Source organism: Periplaneta americana, chromosome 9, assembly GCF_040183065.1.
Source record: "Periplaneta americana isolate PAMFEO1 chromosome 9, P.americana_PAMFEO1_priV1, whole genome shotgun sequence".
Lineage (NCBI taxonomy): Eukaryota > Metazoa > Arthropoda > Insecta > Blattodea > Blattidae > Periplaneta > Periplaneta americana.
Window position 1 is genome coordinate 175,237,024 of NC_091125.1, and position 15,237 is coordinate 175,252,260.

At 35.3% G+C, this 15,237-nt stretch overlaps 1 protein-coding gene across 3 annotated transcripts in view; it reads right to left on the reverse strand.

Moving 5' to 3' along the window:
- Positions 1-2,966: 2,966 nt before the first annotated feature.
- trus (programmed cell death 2 like trus) overlaps positions 2,967-15,237 on the reverse strand; it is a 55,620-nt gene continuing 43,349 nt past the window's right edge. Inside the window, exons 5-6 of one of the 3 annotated variants that reach the window (XR_011334070.1) lie at positions 5,265-14,368; positions 2,967-5,206 (exon numbers count right to left, since the gene is read on the reverse strand). Coding sequence is in view for 2 of the 3 variants with exons in the window: in XM_069836415.1 (XP_069692516.1) it covers positions 14,104-14,368 (265 nt within the window). In the remaining variant the exon portion in view is untranslated. Of the gene's footprint in view, positions 14,369-15,237 lie in introns of all 3 variants that reach the window. The other 2 variants (XM_069836415.1, XM_069836414.1) reach the window with 2 other exon arrangements.

Below are 15,237 nucleotides of genomic sequence, written 5' to 3' on the forward strand. Positions count from 1 at the left end.
CCTGATCTTTTCACAGACTCCACAACATGGCGATTCCTTAGACCAGTGCATTTGAATTAAAGAAATGGCAAAATGCTTGGCGAGCATGGCGAAGAACTCGCGATCCTTATCTGAAAGTTCGTCTGACCCAATTTATTACGCAGACAAACTCAAGCTGAAGTAAGAGGACAAACAGAACCTTGTGCGAGTCGTGTGTGAACCCATCAGTATAGCAGTAAGGATAAGGAAACGAAAGTGAGATGGGCTCTGTACTTCAAATCTTAAAGAAAGTGTCAAGTGTCATTCTGAGCTCCTCACTTATGAGCAAAACAAACAAGATATGTCGACAGTCTTAGCTTACATTCTTAAAAAGTCAAGCATTTTTTTAAATTAAATCCACAGATCCAATTTCCGGACATTGACGTTGATTCTGATAATTCCTCCCAGAATGTAATTTAACCCTTAAAAATGAGGACATAAGCTAACTGTATGTAGGCTTACATTTAACACTTTACTTTTTACTTTGTCCATCACAGACATCTGCAGTCTTACGAGATTAAAATTAATACTAAAAATAATTTTTGCCATACACGCAAAGTGTGGGTTCTTCTGTAAGAAGCCGATCAACTGTTCTCTAAAGTGGAATCAGATTATACGTTTTAGAAGAAATCTGAACAGAGAATTCAAGAACTACTTTCATTTTTCTGGTTGTTAAACATCTACATTAAGCCCGGCACCTTATAGGAGAGGAGAAGAGGATGAAGGATGAGGACCTGAAACATTAACTGATTAGTAACACGCATGAAAGGCAAGTTCTCTCATGGATCAATCCACTCCAAAACTGCAATCCATCAGAGAATGTAATCATGTTCCTCCAACTTGGAGAATTCTGTTGTTGCTTCAACCGAGGGCATTCACTCAATTTCCTCCATTTCGGACAATACCAGTGAAAATGCTGATTATTATGATATCTAGTATTTTTCCATATTACTGCTTTATGACTGGTCATTTTCTCCAAGTCATGAACGATGCAAGTGAACAATCATTCTAGAAAACCTCACTAAAATCCTGTGAAACTTCTACTGCCTGTCCTAAACATCTATCACATTGTGAGTAGTGACTGCACGTGAAGTTAGCCATTTGAACATTGCCAGTGTGAGGAATACAAAGTTTAATTCAACTTAATTTGGTAGAACTGTTGACTTTATGCAATCATGATTAACTGTAATAACTGTTTACATCAGAGACTAAGTATTTTGGTCAAATCATAGTGAGGGAATAGTAATAAGCTAGTAAGAGAAATGGAAGTGCCTGTGAAAACCTGACTAAACGTCGTCTTTGTTCAACACAAATTTTGCTGATTTGAACCCAGGTTTCTAGCTTGATAAAGTGATGTGCTAGTCATGTAGTTAACACAATTGTAATATGCGTTACAAGAGCAGTATGTTGAAGTTTTCATGTTCGAGGAAAAGTTTGAAAAAGCGGAACGTAGTTGAGCTTTTTTAATTTCCGAGAATTGAAAGAAAACATACCGCTCGTGTATCGTACATTATTTTGTGCGAAGACCATTTATTACAGACAAGAAAGAGGAATTTCTAATTAGTTGCAATGAAATCTCCATCTTGGTTTCTGTTCAATGACGGCAAATTTGTAAAACAAAAATATCTATCTTCAACACTGTTGCTTTAAAATGTTTTCTGTGTTTACTATACTCCAGCAGGCTGTGATATACGTCTGTCTTTTTTTTCTCCCGGTCCATAAATGCGAACTTAAAACAAACGGTAAGGTTATGTAATGATTTATTTTTCATTTTAATATTTTAACAATATTATTTATATAACATATTGCAGTAATAACATCGGCATTTGGAATCTTGTTGATTTTTTTCACGGCTTCCTTAATGTTACATGCATCACGAAATGCAGTACCTTTAGTGGAGTTGTAGAGTTTACTTAATTTTTGCAAATATTTAAAAACAATAATTAACAGTGCAATTTAGGTGAAATTGCAGTGGTAAGTTTTCAATTTATAATTATTGCTATATTGAACGTCTCTAAAAATAATATGTTAGAAGCCTAAAGCAGTAAAATCAATATGTCACTTAAGCGGTAAGAAGAGGGAAATTGTTATATGTGTTAGGTTGGGAATACTGAATGTGGAATTTTGGACTTACCGCGGATTGGTTTTGTGCAGAAACCAAGCAAATATGCACGATCTCGCACAAACATTTTGTCCACTACAAACTGTCAACAAAATGAGCTACAGTACATCACGGTTCACGAGTTATGTTTGCCATTTCTGTGTTACAGGAAAAGGGGAAATAAAGGGCTGTACTGGAATTGGTTCCCAAATCTGTGAATTAGTTCCCAGTTCGTCCCAGAGCTATACTCGAGTTGGTTCCAGGTTGATTTCTCCTGTGTACTGCAATTGGTCCCCGCGCTAGATCAAGACAGAAAACATTTCCCTTCCCGTTTTATACAGACTTAGGACTGTCAACTACTGTATACAGTAGTAGGTAGTTTAAAAATGTTTTGTGGTTGGCGGACACACTGCGTCGAATAACTTCACAATTTTATTTCTGTACTGGTAAAAATTTGAAACAAACGTGTCGCAGGAATGCATATCTACTTACACTGCCATCAGAAAGCTTTTCCATCCAATCTTTCACAAAAGTTTCCTTTTGTTGCATTATCTTAGGCCTAGATTTACTTTTATTCCTAAGCTTAATGTAAGTATCGCACTGAACCTCCTTCAGAGCATCTGCAAATGCAAATATATTTGGGCGTGGAGCACAAAAGTGCGCATTAAGTTTACTGTGAAAAGATTCACAACAGTTGGTTGTTCGCTCTAAGGAAAAAGTAAACTCAGCCCATACAGAATCACAGCCTTGGATATTTGAACATGGGGAACCAACTCACGTTGTTGATATTTTGTTTGGGAACCAACTGCAGAACAGCGAAATAAAGTTACCTTGAAAGTTGCACACAGAGGGAGCCAAAACTATTTATTAACAACAGTACAGTCTCTGGACACAGGGTGGGGCTCTCAACATCCCACTGTAAACAGAGAACATTCAGTTCACTAGCACCACGCTACTGATGTTGCACTCAGCACAAAGTTGCAAGTGGAACCTTGATTCAACATATTGAGCAAAAATGTGTCTTACACACCATAAAGAGGAAGACACGAGATCCACAAAAAACAGATGTTCTGTCAAGAAAATGAATTTCCCAACCCCAAGTTACAGCAGACCCTGTAACACAGCACTATTTTCACTTCTCACTCTACTTCTTACTTATAATACAACACAATATCAAATTAATACAACAATTTTGCACCAAGTGCCAGTCCTGAAAATATTTCTCTTATTGCATCGAGGACATCATTGGGGAAAAAAACCACCGACCACATAAACAGATAATAATAATAAAACAACGTTCATTATACTGCAACACACAAATTACCACATGTAACTTACTATTTAATTAAGTAGCTGTTATCCTAATGTTTCTCAAACGTCTTTTGGACTTACTTGAGCTAGTCAGATTAGAGACACGCAATGGTTCCAGACAGTTGGCCACAGAAAATTGGTAATAGGGACAATTTGCCACAGATATAATTTGCCACACTGTCCATTATCGAAAAATGGGAATGTAACAATTTATTTAAATGTGAATTAGTGGCAAATATAAGTTTCACGTTGTCCTCCAGTTCAAAATACAACAACCACCTTTCTCCTTCTATGGTCTTATTGTATCTGTCGGCTATAACATTCAGTTCGTCAATATTCCTTGGTTCAGGTGGTAGGTGCAGCTTCCTGGCACGGTGCACAGTTTTTTAATATATGGTTTCTTCGGTAGATCACATTGGCTTCGCTTGCAATACGCTGTAACTCATTTTGAATAATGACAGACGTTGGATCTTGGGAAGTCCCCGCCCTTGCCTTCATGTTCTCTACACATTCCTTTGCCTTAATCCTTCCCCAGTCTGCAGAATGATTCTTGTGTTCAGACGGTTCTTTGACGACACTGCTTCCATCTTCTGATAACGTGACTGTTGCATTACACCCGCCACGCGTGTCACAGCGCCAAACAATTCCATTCTTATTTTCTCTAAGTCTCGTGTACATGTAGCCAAGATATATTAATTTGTCAGAGCCTCTTTCTGATTTTGTGAAGCGAATTTCTTCCGTCATAGTTCCTATTTAGTTCACAGCTTCTGGATTTGTCTTGTGTTACCATAGAAATATATTATAAATTGTTGCGAATTTGAGTATTGTCTTGAATTTTAATGTGTGGCTAATTGTCTTTGATACGAATTTAAATTATGTGGAGAGTTGCCTCTGTGGCCAGTTGTCCCCAACCCCTGAAATTAATATACTGGTAGCAATTAAAATACCCATAATACATCCAACTGAATTAAAGTTATTGCAGCCATGAATTCGCTTTCCATAGGCAACAAAGTGACAGTCAAGTCATCTACTTCAATCTCACGAGTTCCGGAACATTAAGCAGCTTCTTCTTCCACATGCAGTCAATTTCCCAAATCTCGCACACATAAGCATGAACTGCATTTCACCAGTAACCATGCTATCGAACATTTCTGTGCTTTCATTTTGGATACACAGACAAGGTTTATGGACATTTAACACACTACGCTTAGGTTGTAGTGGTTATAAGTTCCTTTAAACACACAAATTATACCGTATAGACATAAAAATTAATTGCAGTGCTTTCACATACAAGTAAGGTTCTAGTTTTTCCAAATGTTAAAAATTGCAGAATTAAGTTTCACAATGAATAGTAAATATAATAGTAACAAACAGAATTTCCTTCAAAATTTTGGCATTGGAAACAGCATGAAGTTCAACCACACTAGATAGAATATGTCATCACAACAACGACAAAATACGTTCTGTTTTAAACAACAAATAATTGAATATTCCCAGATAAATCCCATGTGCCAGCTCGCCATAGCACATACATTATTTTATATTGTGCATGAATTTTTATAGAGTTCAAAATTGTTGAAGACTTTGATTTCTTTATATGGTGCCTGAGTTTTTTTATCGAGTTCAAAATTGTTTAAAACTTAGTTTCTTTATATGGTGCCTGAGTTTTTATAGAGTTCAAAATTGTTTAAGACTTTGATTTTTTTTATATGGTGCTTGAGTTTTTATAGAGTTCAAAATTGTTTAAGACTTAGTTTCTTTATATGGTGTCCTTGTCTTTTTATCGAGTTCAAAATTGTTTAAGACTTTGATTTCTTTATGCGGTGCCTGAGACTTTTTAACCAGTCCAAAATTGTTTAAGACTTTAATTTATTTATGTGATGTCTGAGTCTTTTCATTGAGTTCAAAGTTGTCTAAGACTTTGATTTATTTATACAGTGCCTGAGTCTTTTTATTGAGTACAAAATTGTCTAAGACTTTAATTTCTTTATGTGGTGCCTGGGTCCTCTATTGAGTTCAAAATTGTCTAAGATTTCGATTTCTTTATAAGGTACCTGAATCTTTTTATCGAGCTGAAAATTGTTTAAGACTTTGATTTGTTTATGTGGTGCCCAAGTCTTTTTATCGAGTTCAAAATTGTTTAAGACTTTGGTTTCTTTATGTGGTGCCCAAGTCTTTTTATCGAGTTCAAAATTGTTTAAGACTTTGATTTCGTTATGTGGTGCCTGAGTATTTTTATCGAATTCATAATTGTCTAAGAAGATGATTTCTTTACGTGTTGCCTCAGTCTTTTTATCGAGTTCAAAAACTGTATAAAGCTTTGATTTCTTTACATGTTGTCTCAGTCTTTTTATCGAGTTCAAAAACTGTATAAAGCTTTGATTTCTTTACGTGTTGTCTCAGTCTTTTTATCGAGTTCAAAAACTGTATAAAGCTTTGATTTCTTTACATGTTGTCTCAGTCTTTTTATCGAGTTCAAAAACTGTATAAAGCTTTGATTTCTTTACGTGTTGTCTCAGTCTTTTTATTGAGTTCAAAAATTGTATAAAGCTTTGATTTCTTAACATGTTGTCTCAGTCTTTTTATCGAGTTCAAAAATTGTATAAAGCTTTGATTTCTTTACGTGTTGTCTCAGTCTTTTTATCGAGTTCAAAAATTGTATAAAGCTTTGATTTCTTTACGTGTTGTCTCAGTCTTTTTATCGAGTTCAAAAATTGTATAAAGCTTTGATTTCTTTACGTGTTGTCTCAGTCTTTTTATCGAGTTCAAAAATTGTATAAAGCTTTGATTTCTTTACATGTTGTCTCAGTCTTTTTATTGAGTTCAAAAATTGTATACAGCTTTGATTTCTTTACGTGTTGTCTCAGTCTTTTTATCGAGTTCAAAAATTGTATAAAGCTTTGATTTCTTTACATGTTGTCTCAGTCTTTTTATTGAGTTCAAAAATTGTATACAGCTTTGATTTCTTTACGTGTTGTCTCAGTCTTTTTATTGAGTTCAAAAATTGTATAAAGCTTTGATTTCTTTACGTGTTGTCTCAGTCTTTTTATCGAGTTCAAAAATTGTATAAAGCTTTGATTTCTTTACGTGTTGTCTCAGTCTTTTTATCAAGTTCAAAATTGTTTAAGACTTTGATTTCTTTATGTGGTGCCTGATTCTTTTTATAGAGTTCAAAATTGTTTAAGACTTTGATTTCTTTATGTGGTGCCTTAGTTTTCTTATCGAGTTCAAAACTGTTTAAGTCTTTTCGTCACAAAAATCAGATGAGTCACCTATTTATGTTTACCATTTTATGGAAGATGGTGCTAGAAAAGCTGGAATGACAAAGTTCTGAATGGACCCCTTGCAGATCGGGAAAGGCAAAGTTGCGAAGGAACACTTGGCAGAGCCTGTCACTTCATCATCACATGCCTCAGAGCCTGTTTCGGCATCGCCTCATGTCTTATTAGGCATGACAGCAAAGAGAACACTCGAGGAATTGAGTTGCAGATTCATAGCAATGGGGCCAGGGCCAATGAATATAGACAGGGAGAAATTGAAAGGGTTGCCTTTCATCCCAGTGCTACAAACAACAAATGGGGAGAAAGTGGTGAAAGTACACGAATGGCAGCAAAGGGATCGCAAACCAAAACAACAGCCAGGGAAGCAGAAACTGGTAATTATTGGTGATAGTCATGCTCGGGGACGTGCAGAGAATGTCAAACACTCCAGTAAAATACCTCTCAAAGTTGTAGTTATGTAAAACCCAATGCGGAAACTAGTGACATCATCAGTAGTGCAAAAACAGAAATCCAAGCACTAACAAGAAGCGACTGTGTTATTATATGGGGAGGAACAACGCAGCTAGTGGTATTAAGAATCTGACCCGTTTTGTTAAAGATTGTATTCATACAAATGTTGATGTGATTAGTGCACAACATAGGCATGATTTGATTGATTCATCATGTGTCAACACAGAAGTCAAATCATTTTAATTGTAACTAAAAAGGAGAATGGAAAAGTTTAGCAATGTCACAGTGTAAGATATAAACATGGACAGAGACAAATTCACGAGACATGGACTACACCTGAATGGATCAGAAAGAAACTGATGGCAGAAAACATAACCAATGTAATACAAGGTACAACTGAGATTGCAGAGAGGGATCCCATCATGTTGGAATGGACCAAACAACCGCAACAGGGAGACTCAACAGAAGATGTAGGATTTCGTAAATTACAGAAGACAAACAAACCAACAAAAAAAGCTAACTGGTAATTTTTTATAACTAGACCAAAGTGCAGTACAGATTATTTCTTCCAATAGTATAAATTATAGCTTAGCCACCCCTGGTAATCATAATACTTATAAAACTCTTAAATTATATCACCAAAATGTTCACAATTTAGGTAATAAGAAATTAAATCTTGAAATTTTACTAGCTGACCTTGATTTAGATATCTTATATCTTACTGAACATTGGCTGGGAGAAGACGAACTAGATTATTATGCATTCTCTAACTATACATTTATTTCAAAATTTTGTAGGAAAAGTAACAGAAATGGAGGATTATGCATCTTCATTAAATCTACTTTAGAAGCGATTCGATATTCAGAATTTGAAAATATGAATATCGAAGAACATTTTCAGACCAGTATGGTGGAGCTTCGACATTTAAAATTAATTATAATCTGTATTTACAGGACTCTTACTAATGACCATATTTTCATTAGAAACTTAGATATAATATTGAACAGCTTGCTAAATAAAGGAAAAGCTTAATTATTTTAAGTGATATAAATGTTGATTTCTTAATGGCAAACTAAACAGAGTTACAGTCATTGTTGAATTCATATGGTTAGATGTTCCAACAGGAGTAAGCACCACTAATCAGTCAGCTCTAGATCTGATGATATAAAATACTGCAATGAGGGAATACCAATTTACTGTGATAGAAACTGGTGTCTCTGACCATTTTGCCCAAATTTAAAATTGTATATTGATAAGGAAACTAGACAGTCAAGGAAATTTAATACATACTATAAAGAGGTTAGGATTAGTAATGAAGATCATATCCAATACTATTTACTTGGAAGGAAAACTGGGATACTGTTCTTCAGTAAATGCAGCACATAAAGAATTTTTTAAAATTTTCAATTGTTATTACCAAATTGCAATGCCTAAAATAAAATTACAATTTAAAAATAGAACTAATAACTGAATCTGGCATAAAGATATCGAGCAAGTGATTAAATTTTCCTAGTAAAATCATGAAAATGGATAGTATTTCATAAAATTTGAAAAACTATTATTATCAGTATAAGAAAATATATAACAAAGTAATTATCGAAGCCAAAAAAATGTACAATGAAAGCCACTTAAAATCCTCAAATAATAAATCAAGGACAATGTTGTTGTTGTCTAGTGCCTTGCATCTGGCAATGAAGCCATTAGCAGTCGTGCTTTCCAATACTTCTGAACTGTAGTTTCTTCTGATCTTAATGCTTCACAGGTCTTCATTCATTTCTGCTGGATCGTTACACAGGACACATATGGGTGAAGCTGAGATACCTATTCTGTAGAGATGACTTGCTAGACAGTCATGATTTGTCAATAGTCTGAAGGCTGCAACTGCTGTTTTCCTTGGTCTCTGGGGGATTATATCTGGGTTGGAAAGTAGTGTAATCCATTTTTTGTCTTTAGCATTTGATTCTATTTCTTGTAGGTATGAATGAGAAAATTTTGTAGTGATCAAGTGTTTTATTGAGGAATATGAGAAATTAAATTTAGGCTTTTGTTTTATTGTTGTGCCTTTCTTTGCAAGTGTGTCTGCGGTTTATCAAGGACAATGTGGTAACTAGCAAAAGAAGAATTGGGAAATTTTAAGAAAGATTTTTAAAATGTTCAAATTAGTAAAAATGGCGTAGACATACTGTGCATGATCCAAAACAAGTAGCTGATATGTTGAATGATTATTATACAAGCATTGCAAAAGACATCTTAAGCAGTAACTTATCAAACCAAAATAATAGTATCATTAGCAACAAAGATAACTTTAATACGGTAACAAATTGCAATAGTACATACTTAAGTCCAACTATTGAATTCAAGAATAAAAAGTCATCAGGCATGGATGAAATCTCAGATTATGTACCTAATTAAAAGATGCTGTATGCAAATGGCAAAAACCACTAACATACATACCATTATCATCAGGTTGTTTCTCAGATGAACTGAAAATAGCAAGATAAAGTCTTTGTACAAAAAGTGTGTAGAAACTCAAATTGAAAATTACAGCCCAATATCCTTGCTTTCTGTATTCTCAAAAATACTCGAAAGGGTTATGTATGTCAGATTAGAGTCATTTTTAAATACACAGAACATAATAACCAATCGTCAGCATGGGTTTTGCAAAGGAAAATCAACAAATAGTGCAATTGTAAATTTCTTAAAAAGTGTTTATGAATCTCTTGATAATAAAGAAGTAAATTCAGGGTTATTCCTTGATCTGTCCAAAGGATTTGATAAAGTAAATCACAGTATTTTGCTAGAAAGACTGGCAGTCATAGGAATAAGAGGAAGGGCATACAGCTGGTTTAAGAAGTACCAAGAAAATCGCGAACAAAAGTGGAGATAACCCACAAGAATCCAGACTCAAATGAAATTGTTGACAACCTATCTAACAAAAAAAGTACTGCTTTCGGGGTTCCACAAGGTTCAGTTCTTGGACCAATATTAATTCTTATTTATATAAACGACTTAGAAGCACACATAACCCATGGGAAACATTTTTAAACAGACGATACGAGTAGTTTCATAACAGGACAGAACATAACCAGTATAAATCAGAATGTAAAGGAAACATTAAACTTCATTGGTTTCAACAAAATCGGTTAATAATGAACAAAGAAAAGACAGTGGCATTAACATTTCGTCATGCACAAAATAGAGGCCCTGAACTATTAGTTATAGTGACAATACAAAATTCCTAGGGGTATGGTTGGATCAACATTTTAAACTGGTACAAGCATACAAAAATCATATAAAAAAAACTGAGCAAAATATATTTAGCTTTATGATTGCTGAAACAAGTTACATCATTAGAATCTACCTGTATTATTATATCATGCATACTTCCATTCAGTTATAACATATGGGGTATGTTTTGGGGTAATTCACCAAATGCCAAAATTTTTCAAATTACGGAAAAGAGCGATTAGGTCAATAGTACAAGTAGAGAGTATTTTAAAATTCTGGGCATACTATCCCTACAATGTACATATATTTTGGAAACTTCAGTATATATAAAAGCTAATTCAGATCAATTCCCAAAAAATGTAGATGTGCATTCTTATCATATAAGGAGGAAAAATAATATTCACAAAACTCTCTTTAATACCACATTATATAAAAATAGTTTTATTTATATTGGTCTTAAAATGTATAACTGCTTGTCTTGTTACTTGGAAGAAATATCTGTGCTCCGAAAATTTAAAAGGGTTTTGTTCACCTTGTTATTACACCACTGCTTCCATAGTGTTGATGAATTCTCTGAATTCTTCTGTTTCAGGTCCTGACTTCAAGACACACTGCAAACAGGCCTTATAGCTGAAATCGACCTCATCTGTAGTTTACTACAATTAAGTCCCAAGTTTTGTACATTCGTATTTGTGTTGCATTTAATTATGGTTATTAATTTTATGTGTATTATGTAATTAATTAAGTTTTGTAAATATGATATGTCCCATATCACGTATAAACTCAGTGGATGCAATAAATGATTATGATTAAGACTTTGATTTCTTTATGTGGTGCCCGAGTCTTCCACGTTCGATACTCGGTCCTGGAACAATTTCTGCATTGAAAATTATTCAAGTAATTTAAGATATTTGTTTCCAAATTTACTCCTACCACTGCAACCGAAAGTACATCATGATGCACTTTATGCATTCTGTTCAGAAAAGTAGTAATGAATTTGCTGGTGAAAGATGCGGTAGTTTTATTAACCTTAACCATTAACGGAATTAATGAAAAAGAATAAACAATTCAAGACCCAAAAGAAAACAAACTCAACTACTGATTCAAGATTCCACTGCAACAAGGATGTGACTGACATGAGCTCCAAGTTCATGTAACACTATTATCAGTTTGTGTGTAGACACAAACCATGAGTTCTGGGACAGTTTGCTCTAAGCAAACCACAAAGAAGTAAAATATGAAGAGCAATCCACATCAACCTCCATCATCACACTAACAATCTCAGAGAAAATACATCAACGCGAGCTGCTCAATTCCTGCTGCAGGTTCCCTCTTGCTGCCCTCTTCCAGACCCCTATCAGCAGGGTCCTCTCTATCAACAACAAAAATATGTTCACAATAACACCTCTTCACGCACACATTTCAATGGCACATAACATTATTCAGGTAGAAACACAAATTCATCAAGTTGGTATTACACATTTCAAAATGTCATCTTCCCACCATAAATAGAATCTAAATATGCTAATAAATTGAATAATATGAGATCCTTTTATGTAACCTTTTAAAGGTCATAATGTTAAGATAGTGGAATAAATTATGACTAGTATTCTATCTTATCAGTATAGTGGCTATGTCCAAATACTCGATTACTATTGTTCAAAATTACCGAACAATGAGAACTCAGCACACTGTCATGACAAGCAAGAAAATAGGAGAGAGGGGTAAGAACACGCACTAAACCGTAACTATGTAAGAGAGCTACTAGCCAAGACAGTGGCGGACGGTTCATCTACTGAACAAAAGAAGCTGTCACCACTAAATGTACACGTCAAGTAGTTACAGCACACAATCTACGAGTATCAGCTGTGAGGGCAAGGCAGTTCGTCACACGTCATTTGATTTTGGTTTTTTGATTATTTTCTGACACTGTAGCATCAGTTACAGCTTGCATAACGAAGGTGAAATGTTAACACAATACGAAATAGGATTCATTTCACATAACTTCTAATTGTTGATTTAATTTGCCATAATTTACTATTTTTTAAGAGTAAAAAAGTTATTGTAACATAAGTCTTACCATTCATATTCCTCAGTCATTCTGCAAAACTTCAGATTTTTCCCTCTTTAGATTTCTTTGTAAAATATTGCAATGGTCTTTCATTTCTATAAAACTGAAAGACAGTACAATGCATAACAAGAATTTTATTCGAGCATAATCTCAAAAAGACATGCGGCTCATTCTAAGAGCTAAAGAAAACTTCGAACGAAAGTTCCTCTGATTCAATTTTTATGATGAATGAGTCCGCACAGCACTCTAGGCCCCCCCATTTTCGAATGCTTATCTATATACAATAAGTCGAAAGATTACCTCTTGTCTCAATTTTCGTTACTTACGTCTGTTTCCCAAGTTGTTAAATAAAGTACTATTCTCTTCGTGACAAAGTTGATAAACAATTTACTGATTTTAACAAGACTAGATTTTAATTTATGAAGGTTCGTAAAACAGTCAAATAAAGGTAAGCTTTCACTACATCGTATCACATGCATCGGACGAATTGCACGGTTTGGAAAAAGACTATCTTTGCTGTAATTGTTATCTAACCGCGTTGACTACATCGTATCGGACGCATCGCCTCTCGGCAAATCCATCCACGTCTCGGATGGGCAACTTTTCCGATGAGTGTGATCATTGCCTTCTTTAATAAATCAATTTTAATTGATCAATTGTTACTATTACGTTGTGCCATGTTCAGTGTCGCGCCAAAATGGCAGACGGAAAACTTATTTCGCGTGTAGAAAATTACGAAGAATTATATAATTTGAGGCGTTCCCATTACAGTAATCAAGTCGTTTCTTGCAAATATATTATGTAACCAATATTTCTTTCGTTTCTTCTTCTTCAATTAAGACGCATGAAGCAATTACAAATTCTTATTCGCTAACAGACGTAATTAATAGACCTAACCTCAACTCCTCTGCTTTCAGTAATGTCAATATCGTACGACGTCATGTTTTAAATAGCTGATAGGGGAATCCGATGAGGCGATGAGGTGAAGCCGTTACAGTGAACAGACTGCACTTAAAATATCCGTTGCATACGATTTGTACGAGGAGTGTGATACGATGTAGTGAACGCTTACCTTAACAGTGCTTTAAAGCCAATGCAGAGTCCGAGTTGTTTCATGTAGATGGACAGATATGATGGCAACTGATTTTGCATATATGCATGCAACACACCTACAAAGAGAAAATTCTGTACAAAATATTAAAAAACTACTGGAATTGGAACATATTAAATGCAAGACAATCAGATAACTGCATGTGGATTAAACATGTGACCAGAAAATAAAGCAGGAGCATACAGCATCTTCTCTAATAAAACTCTCATTAGATCAAAGTGAATCCGACCACAAGGCAAATGAACATCCACATGTTGCTTGGATAAAGACGCCAAACCAAAGGCTTAACACCCGTCCACAATTTTCTCTTGTGACCCGAAGACTCCTAATGTTTTCTTAAACGAATATTACTCTCCAGAACAAGAGCCAAGTCAACTAACTAAAATATGCTGAGAAGTCCGAAGACAATAGAATCTGCTGTACATTAACATGGTCTACAATATATTACGTGTCAATGAGATAAGATAGAAGAAACACATGTAATTACTTATCATGCATTATTTGGACACAGCCAGAAAAGAAAGGTCACAGCCTAGATCCTCTCGGCCTGGACGACAACTCGCTCCTCTCTCCAAGTGTCTGCGCTCGCCCAGCAGCTCTGTCGGCAAGTGAACACTAGCACTGTCCCGAACTCGAGGTGCACCCCCTCCCCGCCCGGCCCCAGCAGTCGCAGCTTGGGGATCAATGTCGGAAGAACCTGCATCTCGAACAGCATCTTGTTGTGGCAGTGAGCACAAGTGGCTGGGAAATCCTGCAGCGGGTACAGCAGCAGCGGCACGATGCTCTCACGGCAGTACCTGCAAGCAATGTCAACACTTTGTTTTACTAGGAGAAAGACGGTATCGTAGATGAGGTGATAGATAATTTTATTATAAATTTAGAAGAATTGGACACATGAGTGTGAGTATGAACTCCAATGAGTTCTGCCAATGTATGGATGGATGGAATGGCTCCTCTTCTGCCTTCACCGTAGTCATAGAAAAGGTGAGTACTATATTTCTTTCTCTTTCTCTTCAGACAGGGAAAAGATACAGCAAACAGGGTATAGTTTTACTGACAACAACAGGGGCGGCTATTCAGGTGAAGTAGGTGAAGTGTCACTTCATCTATTTACGTGTAAGACACAATTTTATCTCGTATTAATAATTAATTCTAGTTATCACCGGTACCGTATTTCTATAATAAAAAAAAGTTTTCTTTTCAATCTTTCTGAACAGTGTTTAGTTGTGTAAATAGTACCTGTAACTGTCCGCTGAATAGAATAATGTCAACTGTTACTAACACCGAGCAGTGCTATTAGAACTTACAATACTGTAGAGGTGAAATTATTTGGGCTCCCATTCTCATACAGTACTTGGTTTCCATGGTAATGTGACGTCATGCACTGAAGAAAGATTGTATCAGTGAACTGCGTTTCTGAGTCTTTCAGTTAAGGAGAACTGTCAGACTTGTTGTAGGTGGAATAACCAGTTTGCAAATCTAACGGTACTAATAATAGAGAAGGGGTGAAGTCGGTCTCCAAGGCCAGGGGCTATTGTTTAAGGGCCGTGAAATTTTACAGTACGTACTACCTGACTTGAAAATAGTATTCTTATTCCTTGTGTCCAAGCAGCCACCCCTGCAGTGGTAAATTAGCTAGCTCTATGTTATTTCATCAAGAATACAC